Raw genomic sequence first — 22,816 nt, 5'->3', positions numbered from 1 at the left:
AACGCCTGGGGGTATAACATCCTGAAGCCTCTGAAAGCCCATTTAAAGCGCCGCTACTATACCATGCCATGGGAACTTTAAAATGCCAAAAATTAGGACTTTACGTATGACAACAAATCCTGCAGACTGCAGCTTTAACGGTCACATTGCGGGGGTTTACCCATCTCTGATTAAAGAACAGTATAACACTCCCGCCTTTCCGCTTACCGCCGCTCGTACTCAGGTCTCGATCCGCTCGTACGGCTGTGAAGCCGGGAATGTCCACACATGAGTCCGGTGTGTTGTAGTTCAGCCAGGACTCAGACAGACAGATCAAACTGCTCTCCTTATACAGCCGTTGGTTCCGCACAAGCGCCTCTAACTCATCACACTTGTTAGGCAGTGAGTTAGCGTTTCCCATGATCACCGAGGGCAGGAAAGGTTTGTACCTCCACCTCCTTGTTGTGCCTCTTTGCCTTTAGTTTCGCTCCAGCTCTGCATCCACGCTACAGTTTTTTAAGCTCGGTCGGAATTGGATGTTTAATTCCGTGTCCAATCCTTGACAGTGCCAACAGTTCTTCTCGTGTGTGCACTGCTTTAGTAGTAGTGCACATTGTCAAAAAAAAATAATTAAAACAAAAAAGCAGATCAATAAAAATAACTAAAAATGTTTAGATAGAAACTAAAAAATGAAAAATGACAAATAATCATATAAACGATGAGAAAAATTGAGAGCTACACAGACTTGCTGCCAATAAGGTCGGCGCATAGCAACCAAAAAAAAAAAAAATTTAAAAAAATTAAAAATATGACACCGAATGCGGCTAATGTCGGCAAACTAAAGAGTTTTAGCTATGTCAGTAGATAAATTAGTTGACTTGTGTGTAGAAACATCACTATATATCCACCTATCTTATCTTAATTATCCTTAACTCAAACGCAGTATATACACAAAGACAAAAAAAAATATCTCAGGATCTAACAAGGGCTGTGGTGTTATTTTCTACCCCTCTTATGTTAAAAGTCTGTGCTTGATGTGAGAAATCCACTAATTACACACACACGACATGCTTTTCCTTCTCTCTGTCTATACTGTAATAAAATACATGCACTCCTGGCAACTAAACCTTCATTAACTTTCCCCTCAAGAGACATGCATGCAAATGAACAGTGTTTGCTTTGCACATCAATGAGCCATGTCACACACAATACAGGCCATCAATGCCCCCCTCCCCCTCCCGCACACACACACACACACACACGCACACACGGTGGACTTATACACATATGCCCTCACAGAGAAAAGTATACACACACACACGTATGTTTGTATGGAAAATGGAAAAGAAGAAATAGAGGCGGATTAAGAAGAAAAGCAGTAGACAGACAGACAAAGGAAAGATAGAGTTGAGGCAGCTTGTGTTGTGTCTCTATCCATCATGCTGAGGGTTATGTGGCTCTGAGCTGTCTGGTTGCTGTGCCATTATATCCATAATGCCTGTTGCCGCTCACAACTCGCACCATCAATCACATGCATACACCCATTCAAACACATATGCGTCTGGTGGTTTCGAATTTGGCACTGTTTAATTTTGTCAGAGCAATTTCCTGCTTGGATACTATTCGTTGGTATTTGTGGCTAAAACAGGCACCTACTCGACTCCACCTACGACAAATATTTGCTCATATGTCCTGCTGGGCAAGTGGGCTCGCACTGTGAGTGAGGCTGTGACTGAATCTTAATGAATGTGTTAATCTTGGATGTCCATGTGTCTTTAACCTTTTTCAGCGACATTCTGACTGGCCCTGCTGTGATGTATAAATGCAGAGTGCATGTAGACATGCATTTGTAAATTTTGAGAAAACCTGCATTTGCATATATTTTCACAGAATGGCCAGCGATTATTTTAGGGAGAGCAAAAAAGAAAAAACGTTGTATGAAGACATCAGTATCTCAAGCAGTCTTGTCAGTAAGCAGTTGCGGAGGAATGTATTTTGATTATCTTTAGATATTTTGATGGAGAAGAGATGCGCTAAGGTTAACAGAGACAGAGCAATTACAGCAAAGTTAAGCAGTTTTTAATGTCTTAGTCTTGTTAAATTGTGTATCTTATTAGAATGAAAAAAGAGAAAAAGAAAAGATAGCTTGGTATCTGTGTCATGTGATACTGAAAGCTCTTCACACTCTCTAAACAATTGCCAGTTCATTGACCTCTAATATATTATCACACATCTATGTCTTTCTAACATATGTTGCCTTTTGACATACAGTATGTATTTGTGTATTTTTGGGGGATTTTCAGCTACCATTGTGCTGAATGAACTCAACTGGACAGAGGCGTTGGAGGATGTCTTTAAGAAGAATAGAGAGGATGACCCGACCCTTCTCTGGCAGATTTTTGGTAGTGCTACCGGCCTGGCTCGCTACTACCCAGGTAAAAAAAAAAAAAAAAAAAGAACTGCAAAACATATAAAACCATAGCCTGGAAAACCAGCGCCAACTGCTGGACGGCAAAATGTTTTGCCTGCGGTTGGGTCTGGCCTCGATCCACTTGTCATTTTGAAAATACTGCCCTGAATCTGGCAGATGGCAACTAAACCAATCACAACGCAGAGATGTGTTTTGAATCAACGCGGGCGGGCCAGAGGGTTCTGGTGCGGGGTTTTGAGGGAGTGACGACAGAGCAGTGCGACGTTGGGCAGTGGAAGCGAACATAGACAAGCGAAAGCACAACAAGAAAGATGGCGGCGGCAATGGAACAGTGCTCGTTTGATTCAGCCTTGGCACACAGCCATTATAACGAACAGCCTTGCCACTCTGTATTAAGCCCCATTGTACCGGCTTTTTGGCTGCAGTTCCACCAGAATTCCACTGGGAGCGTCGGTGGAGACCAGAATGAATGGGGCCCAATGGAGCTAGATGCTACAAATGGTCAGTGTCACCTAAGTCTCCTCAAGAGCGCTCAGATTTGAATGTAGTTTCTGAGAGCTCAACATGGGTTTCAAGTAAAAAATCTACTGAACGAGTACATATATCCCTTTGATTTCTTACTGGTTGGCTTCTTGTTGTCCACAACGCGCTAGCATTGTGCTAATGACAGCTGGTCGACCAGCTATGTATGACGTCATATACACTTCAAATCCTTTTTTTAAGCAAATGAGTGGCTCTAAAAATCTAAAACTCAGCCATGGGTATTTTCTAAACACCCTCTTTCGAAAACAACATTCGAATTACTAGAGAAAAAATTATATCTTGAGATAAGGGCACGAAAGGGCGTATAGCTCCATAGGACTCCATTCATTCTGGTCTCCAAAATTGGGCGCCCCACGTGGAAAGAGGGTGGAACTGCAACCAAAATCGCCTCGTTGGAAACCGGAAATGCACCGTGAGTGGCGTATCTGTCCTATTATAGAATCTGTGCTTGGCATCAGTTTTGGAAGAGTCCCCTCCCACCAAAGCTTTCTGTCGCGCTTACTACGTCACAGTCAGTTGCGCTGATTGGTCAGAGCGTTGGCCTATAGGCACAGACGCGGTTTGAAAGACAACGGGTTGTGCTCATCAACAATGTTCCGTTGTATCCATTGATCGGTGCCAGACTAAATTAGACATCCAATCCATTTAGGCTGGTTTATCAGGCTAATAAAACCAAGTTTTTATTTACAAATGTGTCCCTTTTATCACAATGAAGCTCTAAATCAAATCAGGTGAACATAGGTTGATCCCCGAGCCAGTTATTCACTATATTTCACTAAATCATCTTTTTTCACACCTCAGTTTATATATAATCTCTGTCTTGTAGGGATTTTGTATGGAAGCACACCAAACAGCTGCAGTCTAGTGTTACTCTATTATTGGAGCATTTTAACTTAATTATATTCATGACATTTCCTGTCATCATCAACTTTGTTTTCAGCCTTTCGGAAAGAAAAAAAAAAGTTTATTTCTAACATTCCTTAATTTGTATTGGCCCTGATTTTATTTTTCCTACTACTTTTAGTATCCCTAACTGGCAGTCACACACTTCTGTACTGACTTGCTTTCATGGTGCCCCTTACCAGCAGCATGCAGTTAGAAAGCAGCGGATTCAGTTCCCTGCACACCTCATCTTAAATGAATATCTTATCTCATTTCCATCTTTTTTACCTCTCCAATAATTTTAGTGCGCATGAAATTAGGTATAGTGGAGATGGTGTGATAAATATTGGATTCTATCCAACAAGCCAACTGTCATAACAAAATGTGGCTTATCATGTCTGACAGTGACTCACTGCTGAGCTGAATATGACACCGCATATTGCTTGATTTTAGTCTAGCTGTCATATGTGTCAGAAAAGAAACAGAAAAAGGAATTGGTTGCTATTCTTTTTAATTTATATACAAAAAAACCTTTTTATCTACATATGCGATCTTCTTTTATAGCCTCTCCCTGGATGGATGCTCGTAAGACTCCCAGTAAAATAGATCTCTATGATGTCCGCAGAAGGCCATGGTAAGAAAACTGGTCTAAATACATAAGGACACACTCATTCAGCGCTGATTAGGATGCACACATTTTTAAAGCTTTTTTTTTTGCTCATATTCACATCAAAATAAGTATTCTTATTTGTTTTGTAAAATTAATCCAGATTTCTAAGCCCTGTTTGGATTTAATGATAATCAGAAAGAATAAATACGATAATAAAAAGTGACTCATAATATTCAGTGTGGGTTTCATTGTCAGTTATGTGGTTTTTCATTCATCAAGGTACATTCAAGGAGCTGCCTCACCCAAGGATATGCTAATCCTCGTGGATGCGTGAGTACCTTGATAATCTCACAGATCTATAACCTCGCTTCAGTAATTTTTCCTGTGATTATTATGTTATTTTAGATTCATGTATTTCCCAAGAAAAGCCATTTTTTGATTATACTTAGTAAAGTTTCATAGTTGAAAAAGTGAGGTAACACTGCAGTGCGACACTATCAAGTTTTTTTTCTTCTTCTTTTAGGAGTGGGAGTGTATCTGGTTTAACTCTCAAACTGATCAGGACATCTGTCAGTGAGATGCTGGAGACTCTGTCTGATGATGACTATGTCAATGTTGTTTACGTGAGTATCATTAAACCTTCCACCTACTGAATATTAAGTGATATGTTTGTTTTAGGCCACCGGGGAGGTCCGGCCTGAGAGTGAAAGATGGATTCAAGTTATGTGCATGAATTAGCTTGTGCATTTATGCTCCGATTCGAGAAAAAATGCATATTCAGAGAAAGTTTTGAATCTGTACATTCCTATTCATACACAACACTGGTCCATGCAGACATGCACAAACAAGAGAGGCAGAGAAATGGATGACTAATAATGATATATGGATTTCTCCAAGATCTGGCCACCCTGAAACAGACCTTTAATGAAATACCCACTGCTCTATTTGGTGCTCAGAATTAAAACTCTTCACAGGTTTCGAGTTGGGGGTGCAAGTGTGCATGTCCTTTCCCACTGCTCCTAAAGAAATTAACGTTTCGCCACTGACTGCAGTGCAGTCCTGGAAACAGTCATCCATCACCCTTTTTATCCCTCCATCACTTATTCCTTTCATCATAAAGGGATGAAATCCCTTTCAGCATTTCACTATATACCTCCATTTATCTCTTTGTGTCAAACATTAACACAAAGAGCAGCCCTATACACTATATGCATCCCCTGCTCCATCCTCAATACCACAGCTTCCGTCCCATCAGTTTTCACTTTCTTCCCTTCATTTTTACTTTTCTCACCCACGAATCACTTCCAATGTTCTAACTCCACACTTTCAATCTACTCCAGGGCACTATGTTTGTGATTACACTGGGACAGAACCAATCAGGAGATTGTTTGATGCATAGATGGGCACCTGTGGAGGTGTTTATTGAGATAGGTCTTTATAGAGATTGGAGCTGTCTCCGTCCTCTCTGCACAAAGAAGCCATTCAGGCTCTGTCTCCTCTCCATGGGGATCTTTTGTCTTGAACACAATGTATTCTTTTACATGGTGGACTTGTGATCCTGCAAAGATGTGTAATTATCAGAATCTGTTGGAGAGCAAAGTGTGCCCGTGTGTGTGTGTGTGTGTGTGTTTCGCTGAAAACGAGGCAGACTGAGAGCAATTAGTTAGTGAATAGTTTTGATGTAACTTTTTTTTTGAAGGCTTCTTATCTAAAAAGCAGCGGGTGTAATGCACTGATGGTGCAAGGGATTTAAAAAGGAACCCGAGGGTGCAAAAAAGTTCAAGTTTGAAGATTTAATGCTTTGAACATTTATATTATAGAGCAGTAAACACATCTTTGTTGAATCAAGATATAATGTTATGACACCATCACTCTACCTCTGTTTTATCCACACTTCAATTGTTCAGTTTTGTGGCAGTCAGTCTGGCTTAAAGTTAGTGCTCGTGAATTAATGGCACATTGTAACAAATTGGTCTTATAATACAATAGATTAATAACTTTACTGTAGTTCATAGTAATAGTAATTTACAGGTAAATTTACATCCCTCACGTAAAACAACAGTTAATGTGGTCGGATAGCAACATTAAAAAAAAAAAGGTAGACAGTAGTCATATAGCAGCATAAAACTGTTTTATTTGACGAACAGTCCCTGCCTACTCTCACTCAATAGCTGGGTTTTCATTGACTTATTTGATTTGCATTCTAAAGGTGTGAGTAGAGAAAAGTGAATGGAAATGGAGAAATAGAAAATGGTTAATTTATATGCTTACTTTTATATTAATTTTTTTCCTGACTCGAAAAATAACCTTGATGTCTGTTAGGCATGGAAACACTTTTCTGTGATGGACTGGCGATCTGTCCAGGGTGTACCCTACCTCTCGCCTAATGACAGCTGGGAAAGGTTCCATACCACCAGCTTATACCAACACCCTCTGGCAACCGTATGGAGCCTAGTTTATTCGCTTCAAACCACTCAATAGAGTCATGTCTGATCAACATTTCTTTTGAGGGGCTTTTTCAGAAGATTGCTGATGGTTTGCTTTGCTAGTGAATGGACACCAGACTAATGACACCTTGAGTGCAGTATATTTGAATTGAAAGGTTGTTTTCATATATCTATTTTTTTTTTTTCAATTGATAAACCAGAGGAACCTGTTTGGCTCTTGATAGACTTGTCTGCTACCACACATGCTTCAAGCCATGGAGAAATAAAAAGTAATGTTTGTGCATAAAGTTCAATAAATCTGATGATGATACCAAATTAGAACTCAAAGCTTTCAATGTATCATGTATCTAACACAATGTAGCTGTGTTGTTGAAACTCATTACATTTTGATGTGTTAAAAAATGCTTTTGGTTCACTACTTTTTTATTAATTAATAAACATTCCAGATTCTTATTAATTTATTCAATAAAAGAAGATGAAATCAAATTGAATACGACAAAGTAAAATGAAATAGCAGGAATCAGAAATGTTAGTTTTTTTTGTTCTTCCTCAACAAAATGCACTGTGCAATTATTTTGTCACTGACTCACTTATTCATGCACACAGAGGAGTTTGTCTGATCCAGAGGGTGTTGTTACCTATTACTAAATCACTGGTCTCTGATATTACCCATAAATCATTTACCCTGATTAACATTCGCCCAGGGACTATTTTGGCATTTTAGAATGGAAGATGCTCACTCTCATCCTTAAAAGCCAGGCGGGTCAGAAGATTACTAATGACTGTTTTTCTATCTTGTCCTCCCTTGTCTGTCTCATCCTCTCAGTTTTTTTTTCACGCTTGTGTTCTCTCTTTCGCCGAACCTCTCACCTTGCCAAACTCCCATCACTTTCATCCTGCCTGTTGAGCCATGTTAGCTGCTGTCAGTGTTGTTAGCCACCATCACTCCAGTGGGCAAACCAGAGAACCATAGCAGAATGGCAGACAGTCCGGTGGGATTAGAGCCTAAAGATTAGCCGTCTCTCCCATGTCATCACTAATCCATTCCCAAGGCCTGGACCATAAACACACATATAAATGCTATTGTAATGGGATCACAACAGAACAGTGGGTTGCCTCCACTTTCATGTGCAAGGCCCTTAACATTGGCTTACAAAGCAACATTGTGTTTTTTACACTGTCTTGCTTTTTTTCATCATAGTTTTCCTCCTCTTTGTTTATCTATAAAATAGTTATATTCTAACCACATGATGAATGCATTACACATAATACATGAGCTCATTGTAGTAGATACAGCTTTTCATCTTCCTGTTTTTACATTCTGTATTCACACCCTCCCACCTTTCTTTTTATGTCCCCTTCCTGTCACTTTCTGCTTCTCACACTCTCATTTCCCCACCCTCAATTCTCTTTTTAATAGATTATGCAAAATAAAATCTTTGTTTTCTCTTTGTAGGTATTCATGTGAAAATCCATTGTGCTTTTGCATGTGTTCCTTGTGTGTTTTTATATGCTCTCCCCCTGATTCAGTTCTCTTGTGAAACCACAACCAGAGATATAGCATTGTGTGTATGTCTTGTATTGTCACTTTAAAAGGAACTTCAAGGCTGCCAAGCTCCTTTGGAACACACATACACGTGGGCACACACATATGGCTCTTTATGCCGGATTGTCTGTGTAGATCAGAGCTTTTAGCCTCCCTTTTGGCCATCACACAGAGACAGATTGATTAGTTGAGATCGATGAAGTGCAGTATTGTTTTTAGAAGAGTTCTGCAGCACTATAAATGTGCTGGTTTACCATTGTTACAAGATCTTTTATATTTTTACTCATTCTTATCTATTATGCAATTTGTTTTGCCCTTAATAATTATTGTATTTGAGAGCTTTTTAAAAATGTCAATCCTAAAAGTTTGAAAATATGGACAATCAATTAAACAGCTCAATACTGAAGCCATACGTTTGGTTAATGGGTGGAGTATTTATATGTGTTGTAGAGATGAAATCAGGAGGTCTCACCTTTAAAAAAAGATGGTGTTGCAGCCTATCTTCATTTTTATATAGCAGAATCTTGTTTCCATGGGTACCAAATCGTTGAGCTTCAAGGATGTGAAGCAATTAGTGGAGCTTGATGAATGTGTCTGTTTACCACTGCCTGATAACAGCCAAGGCCAGGTGGGAGTGTTTGTGTGTGTGTGTGTGTGTTACATTTGTATTTGTTACACATGGACACACTCTAATTGTATGAATCATTTGCAGGCCATAACTTTTTGTCTCTGTTTCCCAGTTTAACACCAGGGTGAAGAAGACGGCATGTTTTGACCATCTGGTTCAAGCCAATGTGAGAAATAAAAAGCTGCTGAAAGATGCTGTACAGAACATCACAGCCAAAGGAATTACAAACTACACAAAAGGCTTTGAATTTGCTTTTGAGCAGCTCTCTGTGGTAAGAAAAACATGTTATTTTGTCTAAACTTCAGTGTGATTGAGAGCACAGGGTTTGAATCAAGTTATGAATGGATAGCGTTGATGTTTTGTCTGTTAAGCAGCTTTACATTGTTGTCTTTCACTGCCATCTGGTGGTTAAATGTATTTCTCCTGCTTAACTCTGGATAATTACATAAATGTCTTGTTATAGATGAATGATCATGACCTTTAATGAATAACAGTGATAGTGATTCTGTAAAGGTAATGATGAAACAATCTTTACAGGTTGTTAACCAAATGTAATGGCCATGTGAACAGGAGCCTCTCTCCAAAAACATTTAGCCTCTTGGACGGTAATGCATCAATAATGAAAATATGTGTACATTTTCTTTGACTAGACAAATGTGAGCAGAGCAAACTGCAACAAGATCATCATGCTGTTTACTGATGGAGGAGAGGAGAGAGCTCAGTCCATATTAGAGAAATACAATGCTGATAAAAAGGTATAAGGATAAAACACACACCCATACATCTTTCCATCACTTTAGGGGACAATTATTTAATTCCATTAAATAAGTGGCATTATACTTGAATTTCTAACTTCCCTGCTGTAACCATAGCCTAAGCCTAACCTTACCCTATCAAGTCCTCATTAAAAGGCAACAATTTACAATGTCGGAACTTTCTGTTCCCCAAAAGGAGGTCTGTCCCCAGTTTGTGATTCGGTATCAAGATTTAAGTCTCTACAACATAAATTACACAGAGACACATGCACAATACAAAAAATACAAAGATGATCGTATTCTACCTTTTGGAACTCCCTTTGGGTTTAAGTTTACATGTGCTCATTTTCTTTACAAAAGGGGCAGAAGAGTTTTTTTTTTTGCATATTCATAGAACAAAAACATGTTGATATGCCTAATCACACAAATGTTGCATGTAGAATGTTGATTTCTTGATAGAAATTTTAAGTATTATCATGTTGAGTTATACTTTCAACATGTTAGACATGTTTTATAGATTCCTTTTTTTTTTTTTCCTTTTTGTTTAGAATTGTATGAGAGACAGCATTAGTGAAACACACACTGAACGACCATAACTTTGAAAGCACTTGCCACATATGGTGTTGGTCGCCCCCTGCTGCCAAAACATCCCAGACTTGTCTGCGCCTGGACGAAGGATGTTGGCTTGTTTTTGTGGTGTGGCAGGGCGTTTGGTCCTGCTGGGGAAGTTTTTAGCATTTGGGAAATATAATTTCCCTGTGGGGGTTTCGGTTGGTCGGTGACAGTGTTTAGCTGGGTGTTGTGTGTCAATTTCCACAATAGTAAATATCCACATGAATGGCTTGACTCATGGTTTCCCAGCACAATATTGTATCGTAATGGCAGGATCAATACTAATCACTTAACTTGTCAGTGGCTGAAAAGTTGTAATGGCATATGTTAAATGGAAAAAAAAAAAGTATGTCTCGTTTATTCATTTATTCTTTCAAATCTTGTGTTGTAGGTCAGAATCTTCACTTTCTCGGTAGGACAACACAACTATGATAAAGGACCAATTCAGTGGATGGCCTGCTCCAACAAAGGTGTTGTTGTGTTGTTACAATTCTAGCTGTAGTCAGTATCTTACCATCTGACAAGGTTGAATGATTTCAGATGTATTTTTTTCCTGATCAAGATATAAAAGGGCAGAATAAAACATTATCAATAGTAAAGGGATGTTTTAAGAGGGCAACATCAATAACAATAGATCTAGCTTTAGAGCAGAGGAGCTCTTTCCAAATATCCTTGTCAAGATTTTTTAAACCTTAGCAGCTTAACACGGATGACTGCTTTCAAATCACACTGTAGAGAAGTAAAGGAGGAGTGGAATCAGTAAAAAAATTCCATCATACAGAAGCAAGCCTGCATCCTTTGCTCTCATTTGGTGTTTCCTTTATAGATACCGTGCTGTCTCTTATTTCTTTAAATGTTTTATGTTTGATCATTTGTCTAGGTTACTTCTATGAGATTCCTTCTATTGGAGCCATCAGAATAAACACACAGGTAATGTTAGAACATTATTGTTTTTTTCCACTGACATTCGGTCTCTAAAGCAACACTGGAGAAGTTTGTGAATCTTAAAACGTTGTGCTTCTGACTTATTTTGAAGTACGCTGACCTGATGTCAGGGCCTGAAACTGCCCTAACTGCCCACAGTTATCAGATACCACAACTTTGTCCATCGCTTGACATTGCTGTTCACTTTTGATTTTGTCTTTTTGGCCTCTTCAACATGACAGCTAATTCATGTACATGGCTGTACATTTGCTGGGCTCACACAGAGATTTGTTTTTATGACAGTGACAGTATGGCACTATATCCCACAACTGTAGGGGGAGCCAAAGAGCAAAAAAAAAAGAGAGAAGAAAAGAAAAGAAAAGAAAAGAAAAGAAAAGAAGAAAAAAGTTTTATCTCGTGGCGCTTTAGAAAATGCATATTCTCTGCATAAAAAAGAATACAGAAAATTAGATGGTGTTGTTTTTCTAATTTAGGAGTACCTAGATGTCTTGGGAAGACCCATGGTTCTTGCAGACAAGCAGGCCAAACAAGTCCAATGGACCAATGTATACCTGGATGCTTTGGTATGACATCACTTTTAGTGTTTTGTAATAAATAAGAAAAAATAGTTTTCTTTGCAAAAAAATATATATACATATTTGTTTACTCTACTCAGAAAATTTTTTGAATGGTACTTTCGATTGACTCTCCATCAGGAGCTGGGTCTGGTAATCACTGGAACACTGCCCGTCTTCAACAGAACACAGACCATTGATGACAGGAATGTTAAGGTAAAGTAAATAAATTCATGCGCACAAGATGGGTGGCGTCAGCCTGATTGTGAGTGTGGTTTATTTTTCTCATCTTCTCATTTTTTTCCTATCAGCACCAGAATCAGTTGATTCTTGGTGTAATGGGGATTGACGTGTCTCTTGATGACATCAAGAAGCTCACACCACGCTTCACAGTGAGTCAAACACACCCATGTGTGATCACATGCATGTAGACGAATGCATTCATCACACATTCATTTTGTGACTTGCTCAGTTGTGAAGAACTTGCTCATATGTTTCCCTCTGGTGCAATTAGTGTGTGATTTGATTCTAGTAAGTCATCCACAAATAACAATGCCTTTTTTATCGATTATGTCTACTTTCATCCATGTTTTAGGGCCTCTGAAGCCCTTCTTTAAACTTTTTCACAACCATTACCATGGTCTTGCCATTATGCCACACATGAGGTGCAATAATGTGATAATTATAGGGTTTTCAGGACAGAAAAATGAATTCCCTCTTCCCTATCCATCTTTATATCAGATTGGTCCAAATGGATACTACTTTGCCATTGATCCCAATGGATATGTCCTGTTGCACCCCAATCTCCAGCCAAAGGTACGACCTCTGGCACTATGCATCACTTTGTGTGGCTAAACATGTCTGTGGCTTGATGTATTATATTATACTCTCACTATTTCACTGCTTTACTCTGACTACTTGTCATCAGTGCATAATATGCAGCCTAGCAGCTGGTGCAGGCTCTTTTCAAACTTTTCCAGGTGCCGTCACCTCATCAATCTTAATAAAGAGAGTCTATTCCCCTGCTAGTGTATGACTTGATATCATCAGTCCTTAAATATTGGTTGGAAGGTCACTTCTGCCACGTGGGATTTCACAGATATGAAGACTTGGCAGTGAACTGGTATATATGTTTAAGAATGAGGGATAAAAAGAAACTCTGTGGCATATTGCTAAGATAATGTATTTTAAAGTGAAAATAGTATCCTAGTATCCTAGACCAAAATTAAATTTGCTCCACAATGGGAATCTGTCCCGGACCTGCTGGTTATATTTTCTTCCTCACGTGCATGAAGATTTATCAGACAAAAAAAAAATGTGGAGGGTTGTCATCACTATACTTAGTTTCATTCAAGTGTATTATTTGTACATTTTTGTTTCAATGGCAAGATATAATATTTTTCTCTTCAGGTTTAGCTATGACAGAAAGTCATAACACTTTCATTGGAAGCAAACAAGCCATAGGATGCCTGCCTCAGCCTGCCAAAAGCCCTGAGCAGTTTCACAATTTGTTAGATTAATGCAATAGGACTTCTAGCCACTGGCAGGTATTTAGATGTGACCCAGTAAAAATTACCCTTGACCCCACAAGAGGTTCCAGCTCACTTTTCAGCAAATCCCATTGCAGCTCACTACCCTCAGCCTGAGGCAAGCCAGCACTGACAGGCAGCTTAAGAGCCATGTGTTGCCCAGAGCTTCAAAACGGCACCTCCTTGGATCTGAAACTGTGAACCCCACACACTTCAAGACAAACAGTTATGGAAACAGTTATTTTTAACCTTAGTTTAATACTTTTATAAGTTTGGTCATTCACATTCTGTCAGCTTACATTATTAGTATACACTTGCAACTCTAAGGCTCTTGGAAAAAACAAGAAATAAGAAGTGACTTTTATAGAGAATTGTGAAACAGGTATGAATTGTAAAAAAAAAGAAAAGAAAATAGATAATGCAGTAGGTGGTGTAGGTGTGTACTGGTTGATGAATTGTGGGATGACCTGTAAAGCCTACTGTTATTTATTTAGACCAGGGCAATTACAATTATTATTCATAGTAGAACATTTTAATGTGTTCAACGTTGTGTGTGAATGTAGAATTACTTTTCAAAATGAGTACTGACCTGCAGCAGCTCATGTCTTTCTCTGTTGTTGACTCTACAGTCTCACTTTCAACACATTCTAAACCTCCAAAAGTTATCACTGTACATCTCTTCGTAATTTTCGTAGAAAAGGATTCGTAACAGGAAGCTCAGGCTCACTAATAAGTACGCTGTCACTTTTCATGAGGTGAGACAAAGTAGATGCACTTTAAAGTGCAGATGTAGTTTCTAGGTTGTAGGGTTTTGGTAGTACAGTTCCATAGATGTAGTAGCTTCTGCTGTAGCTGATATTCATCTGTAATGTACTATGCAACCCACACATAAATGACAGCTGATTAATTTGTTGATTTTATTTTAGAAATATGTGAGAGTAGTTTGTGTGTAGTGCTTTGTGAAAATTCACATGCTTCTGTATGGGCACATTCTGTGGTATAATTGACACTGACACCAAGTAAGTGTCTTATCTTCATAAAGTGTACCTAAAAAAAAAAGGAAGTCTTTCTTGATGGTCCGAGACATCTGATGATAGTATATAGAACTTTTGTCAGCATTCAAAATAGGGAAGGTTTATAGTTGTTTTTCCTCGTGTTTCCACATTTACATGCATTGAACAGAAGCACTCGTGGTTTTAGAAGTGCAACAAGCATAGATTTGTCATACTCATGAAATAGTTTGGAGGTTATGTGAGATCAATGTGACATAAACAAAGAAATCTTAAATGTCCATCAAATTAGTCTACAGCGCAATTTATCATTCAAATAAAGGTAATTTCCCATCAAATCTAAGGCACATTGTCACACTGACACAGCAAAATATAGGATTGTGGAACACCGATATTGACCTGGGGCCCTTTTAAATCCTAATGTGAGTTATGTCATGTGGACCTCCCATGTTGCAGAGTTAAAGCATTTCTCATATGGCTGATATTTCATTCATCCATCCAGTGTTTTCATGTTCTTTATATTTTCTTTCCTGTTTTATGTCGGTTTGATGCTTTATTCAGCACCACCCAGTGTTGTACCTCTTTATCTTTTATTCTTTCTTTTCTCATTTTCATGTCGAGATCCTTCATCATCATCATCTTCCTTTGCTGCTTCAATTTATTTCACTTATCATCACATGTAAGGAATATAACTCATGGCCTTTACTGTACATGATTCGGTATTTTTTGCCACCTTCATCTGTGTACTGATTACCTCTTAACTTGTTATATTATTTTATCTCCAGCACTGGTATAGCAACAGCTAGTTACACCTGTGTTTTATACATCCTTAAAAACAAAATACAAATGTCTGCACGTCTTGAGTTCCTTCTTCCCAATATATACGAACATGCAAGTGAAAACAACAAGCGAAAGAAGAAAAAAAAACATCACTTTAAGCTCGTAGAATATCACCCCGCATTTTTAATTAGAAAATTCTGGGGAGGACAGGCTGGTATCAGATTCCATATACTGCTGTTTTACAGAGCAGGACTAGATTTCTGCCACCATTTTATATCACCATAAAGCCACTCAGACGTATAGAGTTTTTAAGAGAGGACTTTAATAGAGGTCAGTGTCACTTTGTATCAAGTCTGATTCTGTCATATATAATGCCAAAATAGGGCCATATGGTATACTTTGTTTTATGTGCCATGCATATGATTAGATTCAATTTTTTGGCAAAATAATGTAATTCTTCCTTAATTTACTACCAAGGAACATCCCAGTATGAATAACTGAAATGCATATAATTCCATTAACACTTCAATGAAGAAACCCTGTTTTACTAAGTTAAAATGGTCTACAATTTCCTCGGTGTTTGTATCAATGTACTAAACAATATCAAGATTTTAAATGATAAAAAGCATACATTTAATGTGTGACATCATGATATACAGAAGGACGTACATTGGTAAACCTGAGCTCACTGCTGAATATAAAATGAGTGTTTGTATCATTCATGTATCAGATCATTTAGAAGTGAAAGCAGTGCATGGGGAATCACATAGCTATGTATTTACTCTGAATGACAAGGGGGTCAAAATGTGTCGTCCTATAGTTTGATGAGGCAATCTCGTATAGTTAATTTAACTGCCTCAACCCTTCTCCTATAAATCCAAAGTAGTTTTTCAAGCCAGATTTGCCGCGCGGGAAGCCAGAAGTTTGCACCAACGCAACGCAGACACAAACATTGGCAATTAGTTGCCGTGACCATGGCAGGAGCCAAAACAAACAAGAACAAAAAAAGACAGCAATAAGAAAAAAAGTAGAAGAGGTGAAACTAAAAATAAAAACATGTTTGGCTTTAGAGAGGAACACTTTGGTTAAAAACACACAACTTACTCAAAAAACATTGACTTTGTGACTTTTGATTTCTTGTCTAATACAGTCAATTGTAAATTATAGTCATGTCATTTACTGAAATATAATGTGTCTTTGCTATTTTTGAAATTATTATTAAAACATCTGTTTAGAGAGGTTAAGAGTAAGACAAAAACATTTAAAGTAAGTAGTTGAAATGCAGCTTAAGCTGTCCTATATTACTGCCAAGTTGCCAGTGACCCACTGTATGCAATAATCTAAAAAAATGACCTACGCATTGAAGGGTCGAAAGCACTGGCAACACTTCTATCCAAACTCATAGAGAAGGACTATCTACATAGTCCACTATATAGTTGACTAATATTAAGAGCACACCCCTAAAAGAAGATTGTTAAATAGCCCACTGCACTTTATAGCATTTTTCTGTGTCAGCTCAGCAGGCTTCAGATGAAGTGATAGAACACAAGAAAAACTGCTTCCAGCTTTATTCCAGAGAAGCCTAAAGTAAAAGAATCCTCTCTGTTAATGTATTCTCTGTTAATTACCACTTGTTATTTTAAGTGTGTGTTTGTGAATTGTGTGCAGTTTTTTTGAAATTGTGTCACACTTCAAAATTAAATATCCCTTTCACAGAATCCTAAATTCCAGGAGCCAGTTACCCTGGACTTCCTCGATGCTGAGCTGGAGAATGATATAAAAGTGGAGGTAATGAATACAGACACGTAGATAAATCCCAAACACACATACACATTTGTCTGTGTGAACGTGTGCATCTGTGTTCTTCGGTTGTCAGTATGAAAATAAGAGGCTTGCCGTTTTCAAACATACTGGTACGAAGTGGATCAGATTCAACCACAGTGGGATCTGTGGCTTTATTGCTTTATGCAGATTAGAAGAATGATGATCGATGGTGAGACAGGAGAACGCACTATTCACACTTTGGTGAAAACACAGGATGAGGTAAGAAACTCTGAACTTAGAAACTTGAAATTTTTTGGGTTTTTGTGAAAATGAAAAATAAGTGCAATTGTCATTTTAGTTTTTTCAATAAATGTTCTAAACTGCATTATGAATAAACTATGCATCACCCCAACAATATTAAAATAATGTTATTGTGGATATGGTGATTAAGGAGTTGTGATTTCCTGCAAAACAATTGAAAATCTTGATGAGTCATCCTACATTTGGAGGTATATAGTAATCTTCCTTCGAACACTTTCTTTTATTTTGAATTTAAAGAGAACTGGTGTGTAATGGTGCGCATTGAGAGTTGAACCGACCAATCAGAGCAGACCAGGCTTTTTAAGCAGGAGCCAGAGCTATAGAGTAAATAATTTTTACACCACTCTGGCGGGAGTAACATCCCTACCTTCTGTTTTTTTTACTCTGTAAATACACAGAGACAAACTGTCGGCTTGATAGGAACTTTAAGGCTGTAGTTATTTAGCATTTAATATATGGCACTTATATTAACTGTGACATTTTCAAAGTTTTCGAGTCAGGTTAAGATTGGACTCAACTCATATGTATAGTACCTTCATATACAAAATGATGTTCCCCAACATGTGAATGTATTTGCCACCTCTGTTAACTATAAGGTCATCTTGTAAATCCATCTGGTCACCAAAACAAAATAAATGGAGACATTTAGAGAAGACACCATTGAAAAAAAAAAAAGAAATGCAAGTATTATCTGTGTGTTTCATTTCTGGCAGAGATACATAGATAGAGGAGTCAGGACTTACACATGGGCACCAGTCAATGGAACAGATTACAGGTAAGACATATTTTATGATTTTTTTTCTTTGTTCATCTTTATGTTTGCTTAAGGCCTGTCAACCTGTCTGTATGTCATCTACAATGAAGAAAGCTGCTTTAACCAACAGGGGTCACTCTACTGCCTACCAGCTCTGTTTGTTAAATTGGAAACATGCTATGAAGATCATTTTTGGATTTAACTGAACATTCAATAGTCCGTTCAAAGTCCCAATATACTATAAGTCTGACTTTCATCTTTCCTGCAGCCTGGCCCTTGTTTTGCCTAAATACAGTGAGCACTTCATTCAAGCTAAGCTGGGGGATGACATAAAACAAGCCATATGTGAGTATGACATCCACACAAACAGATCAGTGAGATTTCACTGTGTTGGTGTCCCTCACAGCCAACTCCCATGCTTGCTTTCTTTCTCTGGGTTGTAACCTTGAGAATCCCTACTTGCTTTGTATTACTGCTGCTTACTGAAACCTCAGCCACTCCTTTGTATTTGCAGCTCAGAATAGCAAATCCCCACTGTGCTTGTCTTTTGTAGTGTAACCCACTGGTCAGTCGCCCTTCACTCCCACACAGCTATTCCACATGCTTTTCGTCTCATCGTACAGTCTTTTGATCTTGTCTGTATTTCACACTTCTATCCCTCTTTACCCCCTCCGTCTGGCCCTTCTTCTGGTTCAGAAGAAAAGACAAGCCTCCATCATTTTCTGATTTTCTGTTGTCTGTATTACCAAACAGTTTTTCAGTTTTCTGTCTTTAACATATCAAATATATTGAATCTGTAAACTTCACATCATACTCTTTATTCTTACTGATATTCCCCTCCCCTCCCTCTTTATACTTATTGTCTTTATTGAGTTTTTTAGACAAAACTCAGTCATATACACACATGCTGTATGTGCAACTCTTTGTACAATTCGTTGCATTATGATACTGATGCATTTTCTTCACTCTTTGTCTTTTTTCTGTGATGGAATTTTACAGCTTCTTCTTGGGGCAAGTACCCTCTGTTCTTTATCTTCCTCCTGCCATCCACTGCATAAGCATGTTTGTTTTCCAGTTATTTGCATGTCACATCATACAAGAGAAGACACTATTTATTTAGTCACTGTTTGTAGTTAAGCAAGCACAAGAATATCAAATTTCTAAAAGCCAAAAGGTAACAATGGCACATCCCTTTAAAATTATTTTTGATGCCCCAAATATGTCCTGGGTCAATTTGACCCAAGGGACACCAAAGAGTCCCAAAAGTGAAGACCATACGAGGGTTAATATATTAAGCAAGAATACCTTTATGAACAGTTGAAAAATAAAAAGTTACAACATAACAAATAAGAAAAGAGGCCAAAGCAGAAGGTTGAGCAGTATATACTGTACACTACTTACTCTTGTAAATCCCCTTTGGCAAGTATCACAGCTTGTAATGCCTTTCATATGCAGCTGAAAGTCTTATTTGGGGGAATTTGGTGAATTCTTTAAGCAAAATTATCTAGTTCTGTGGAATCAGGAGGCTGTCTGGCGTGCAGTTCTCATTTGAGGTCAATCATTTCTTTAATCCTCAGGTTGAGGAACTGTGAGGGAATAAATTATTAGCCTGAGTCTATTGAGTCGGTTATTGTGGATTTTAAATTGTGTTAAGAATCATCATCATCCTGATATAGAAGCCCTGTGTTCATGTCCAGCTCTTTTAGAAAAAGTGTTATGATTACTTATTATTTCTCCAGTATTTAGTTGATTTAATTTCCCCCCTAACCAGTAAAATGTGCCTCATGAGACTCGCTGAGAGTCCAAGCTATAATTGATCCAACATCTTGCTTAAAAGTTGGATAGAGGTTCTTATCATACCTTTGCACATTGCAGAAAAAAAGTTCTATTTCAACTTAATCTAAAATGCATGTGTGATCTAGAAGCTTTACTTTGTAGTTTGTAATGAGGATACAATAAAGATTTTCCTCTGATTACTTCCATTAAAGATCCATGAGCAGGGCTTTCACACCAGAGTCTGAATCTTCTTGAGGAACTTTTTAATTCAAATAGAGGTTATGATTGGCATTCAGGGCAATCCAACAGGCAGTTATCTCCTTCTCTAAATGCCTTACTATCTTTTATACCCTTGACCTACTCTAGTGCTGGGCAACTGTTTAGCAGATCCTGCTAATGGCTGCTGATTATTGGTTTGAGTAGTCAGAGAATCTATAAAGCTTTGAAATATGTACCACCTGGTCTTTGTCAACATTGACTGTGAATGAGTCATAGCCCTTACAAGCTAAATGAGCTAAATAATCCTCATCCTACGGTTACCTGACACCTTGCATCTCCTAGGGTGGCCAAACTGTTGCATGGTGCTCCTCCTCATGTTTTCACCCTGAAATAGTACATCAGCAACAACAATAGACTAATTTATTCAGAATTGTTGAAAATGAATGTTTCATCTTTGCCTTTAAGACCGTTAAGAGAGATTGGTTCATCTTCGACTCACTTAACTCTTCACATAAATTTTATATTCCTCTGTATTTGGTCGAAGACATGCATGGATGGCTGTATGAACGCTGATTGCAACATGATAGAAGCCAAAGTTGACCAGATGGTATAATGAGTAGAAAAACTCCAGATTCAGCACATAGTCATCTGGTTTTTATTGAATTTTTCATAGTTTTAACATGACGCTACAAAACGTAAACATCTAATGGTGCAGTTATTCTAACAAATGAGATTTTGAGTGAGTGTTTCAGCTTCTCTATCACTACTCCCCTGCTCTAACGAGTCTGTCACTGTGCCATAAATGCTGTCAGCACGTTTGCAGGCCTGTTAATGAAAACAACACACCGTGCCTTGTTGCTGCAGACGTCTTCTATAGGGAGTTTAGGACTCTGAAATTCTCTGTAGAGCCATATAGAGTTTTTTGTTGAAGCAAGATCACCAAAACCTCAATCTATCTTACCACTTTCATGCAGTTGGTGGTTTCTGCAGCCACTTGCCCTCTTAATACATTAGCGAGGGTCTCTAGTCAAGGGTGTCATGGATGGACATATAGTTTTTTTTCTTTCATCCATGTAGGAGTAACACTGTATTATTCAAATAAATGACCTAATACTGGGGTTTGAAGAGATGGTGACAGATAAGTAAAGAGCAAGAAAGAGGAGGAAAAAAATCAAAATGGTGTGGAAAGGCATCAGACTTAGAGACACCCTGCCCAGTCTGTAGAGACAGGGTGACAATGCATCTGCTTGTTATATTTTATGTACTAAGACATTGTTTCATCCTGCACCAGATTTCCAGGACCCCAAGGAAACTCTGCGCTCAGTAATTGCTTTCACAGACTGTAGCACATGAGTCAATATATTTTAAAGGCATTGTCCAAATTTCTTCATTTTAAGAGACCAATGAATGATGGCCATTGATGCCTGTCATGTCATTTATGAGATAAGAATTACAAGCTGGTATTTTAAATTAAATCCAGAGTCGAGGAAAGCAAATTCTTGGAGGGAATTTCTTTTTTTTTTTTTGTCATACCATGTGTTTGTTGTTTTTTTTGTCTGGGGTGATTATCCAGTAGTCCATGTTTTGTTATTTTATGTTCTGTTTTTTTAATTACGCCACCACACGCTTCATTTTTTCATGTGAACTGATTTACAGTTTGAGCTAATATTCTTTCACCACAACATTTTTTCACCCTCTGTTGAGAGAAATTCACACGTTCCAGCATCTCTCCTCAGATATGACATCACTTGTCAGATGATGAATGCATTTGCATCACCCTTTGTCTTTCTTTGCCTTTGCGTTTCTCCGACACATTCTCCCTGGGGTCACAACAGGGCAAGAAGGCAAGTATTTCTCAGTCAGTTACTTTCTCATGCCTGCTACTCCAGTCGCACTCTCTACCTTAATCCATCACCTCATATCTGTCCAATATGTTTTGTGTGGGTGTGGATGTGGGAGCCAGATATGGAATGTGAACTGTGGTGTCCATGTATCAACCAAAAGCATTTCCTAAAAAAAAATCTGCTTTTCATGGTGTATCATTTCAAGAGTTGTGATCCAGATATGTTTCATTTTTGCCATGAAAATATATGTTTCGATACTATATGCTGTGACTGTATACTAAGACAGGCACTTTGTGTTTTTAAAAGCCATGGAGACTATACAGCCAGAGAGGTTTGATGAGTTCGGTTACACCTTCATTGCCCCAAGGTGAGTGAGCCTCACATTACTGCACAACAAAATTGTTTGAAAAACAAACAGACAAGGGACAGATATTTCATTCGATCAATGCTGTTTCTCCAGAGAGTACTGCAAAGAGCTGAAGCTGTCCCTCAACAACAGCCAGTTTCTCCTCGATTTCAACCAGTACATTGATAGAAACACTCCAGATACATGTGAGTCATGCATCTCTGTCACTGCTATTTCACCTGACACATTCATACTGGTTGCATTAATTAATTAAGACCTGTTTATATTCATATTGGACACTTTAGTGACAATGACCCTTGCCCCTCCAAGTAATATATAGAATTTATAGATATACTGTATATAAATAAATCCATAGCATGTTTTTTTTTAAGTATGGAAAATATACATATACCAGTTACCACTCGGATATCATGATGGCTAGTACGGTCAGTATGGTGTCAACGGGGTGACATCGGACTGATTGATTGAATTTCCTAGAAGCCTGATGTTGTCATGCTAAGTAATGACTCATGGTGTTCGA

General features: G+C 38.2%; 1 protein-coding gene across 1 annotated transcript in view; it reads left to right on the top strand.

Moving 5' to 3' along the window:
• LOC142383899 (voltage-dependent calcium channel subunit alpha-2/delta-1) overlaps positions 1 to 22,816 on the top strand; it is a 75,146-nt gene that overhangs the window by 37,379 nt on the left and 14,951 nt on the right. Inside the window, exons 7-26 of the mRNA XM_075469716.1 lie at positions 2,283 to 2,414; positions 4,400 to 4,469; positions 4,725 to 4,775; positions 4,969 to 5,068; positions 9,179 to 9,337; positions 9,717 to 9,821; positions 10,825 to 10,903; positions 11,314 to 11,363; positions 11,852 to 11,941; positions 12,074 to 12,148; positions 12,244 to 12,324; positions 12,674 to 12,748; positions 16,968 to 17,039; positions 17,223 to 17,294; positions 18,050 to 18,111; positions 18,359 to 18,435; positions 19,090 to 19,105; positions 21,100 to 21,104; positions 22,236 to 22,296; positions 22,390 to 22,481. Coding sequence (XP_075325831.1) covers positions 2,283 to 2,414; positions 4,400 to 4,469; positions 4,725 to 4,775; positions 4,969 to 5,068; positions 9,179 to 9,337; positions 9,717 to 9,821; positions 10,825 to 10,903; positions 11,314 to 11,363; positions 11,852 to 11,941; positions 12,074 to 12,148; positions 12,244 to 12,324; positions 12,674 to 12,748; positions 16,968 to 17,039; positions 17,223 to 17,294; positions 18,050 to 18,111; positions 18,359 to 18,435; positions 19,090 to 19,105; positions 21,100 to 21,104; positions 22,236 to 22,296; positions 22,390 to 22,481 — 1,524 coding nt within the window. The remainder of the gene's footprint in view (positions 1 to 2,282; positions 2,415 to 4,399; positions 4,470 to 4,724; positions 4,776 to 4,968; positions 5,069 to 9,178; positions 9,338 to 9,716; positions 9,822 to 10,824; positions 10,904 to 11,313; positions 11,364 to 11,851; positions 11,942 to 12,073; positions 12,149 to 12,243; positions 12,325 to 12,673; positions 12,749 to 16,967; positions 17,040 to 17,222; positions 17,295 to 18,049; positions 18,112 to 18,358; positions 18,436 to 19,089; positions 19,106 to 21,099; positions 21,105 to 22,235; positions 22,297 to 22,389; positions 22,482 to 22,816) is intronic.

The sequence above is a fragment of the Odontesthes bonariensis genome, chromosome 7 (assembly GCF_027942865.1).
Source record: "Odontesthes bonariensis isolate fOdoBon6 chromosome 7, fOdoBon6.hap1, whole genome shotgun sequence".
Lineage (NCBI taxonomy): Eukaryota > Metazoa > Chordata > Actinopteri > Atheriniformes > Atherinopsidae > Odontesthes > Odontesthes bonariensis.
Note: the sequence above shows the minus strand (reverse complement) of the source record. Positions and strands in the feature narration are given on the sequence as shown.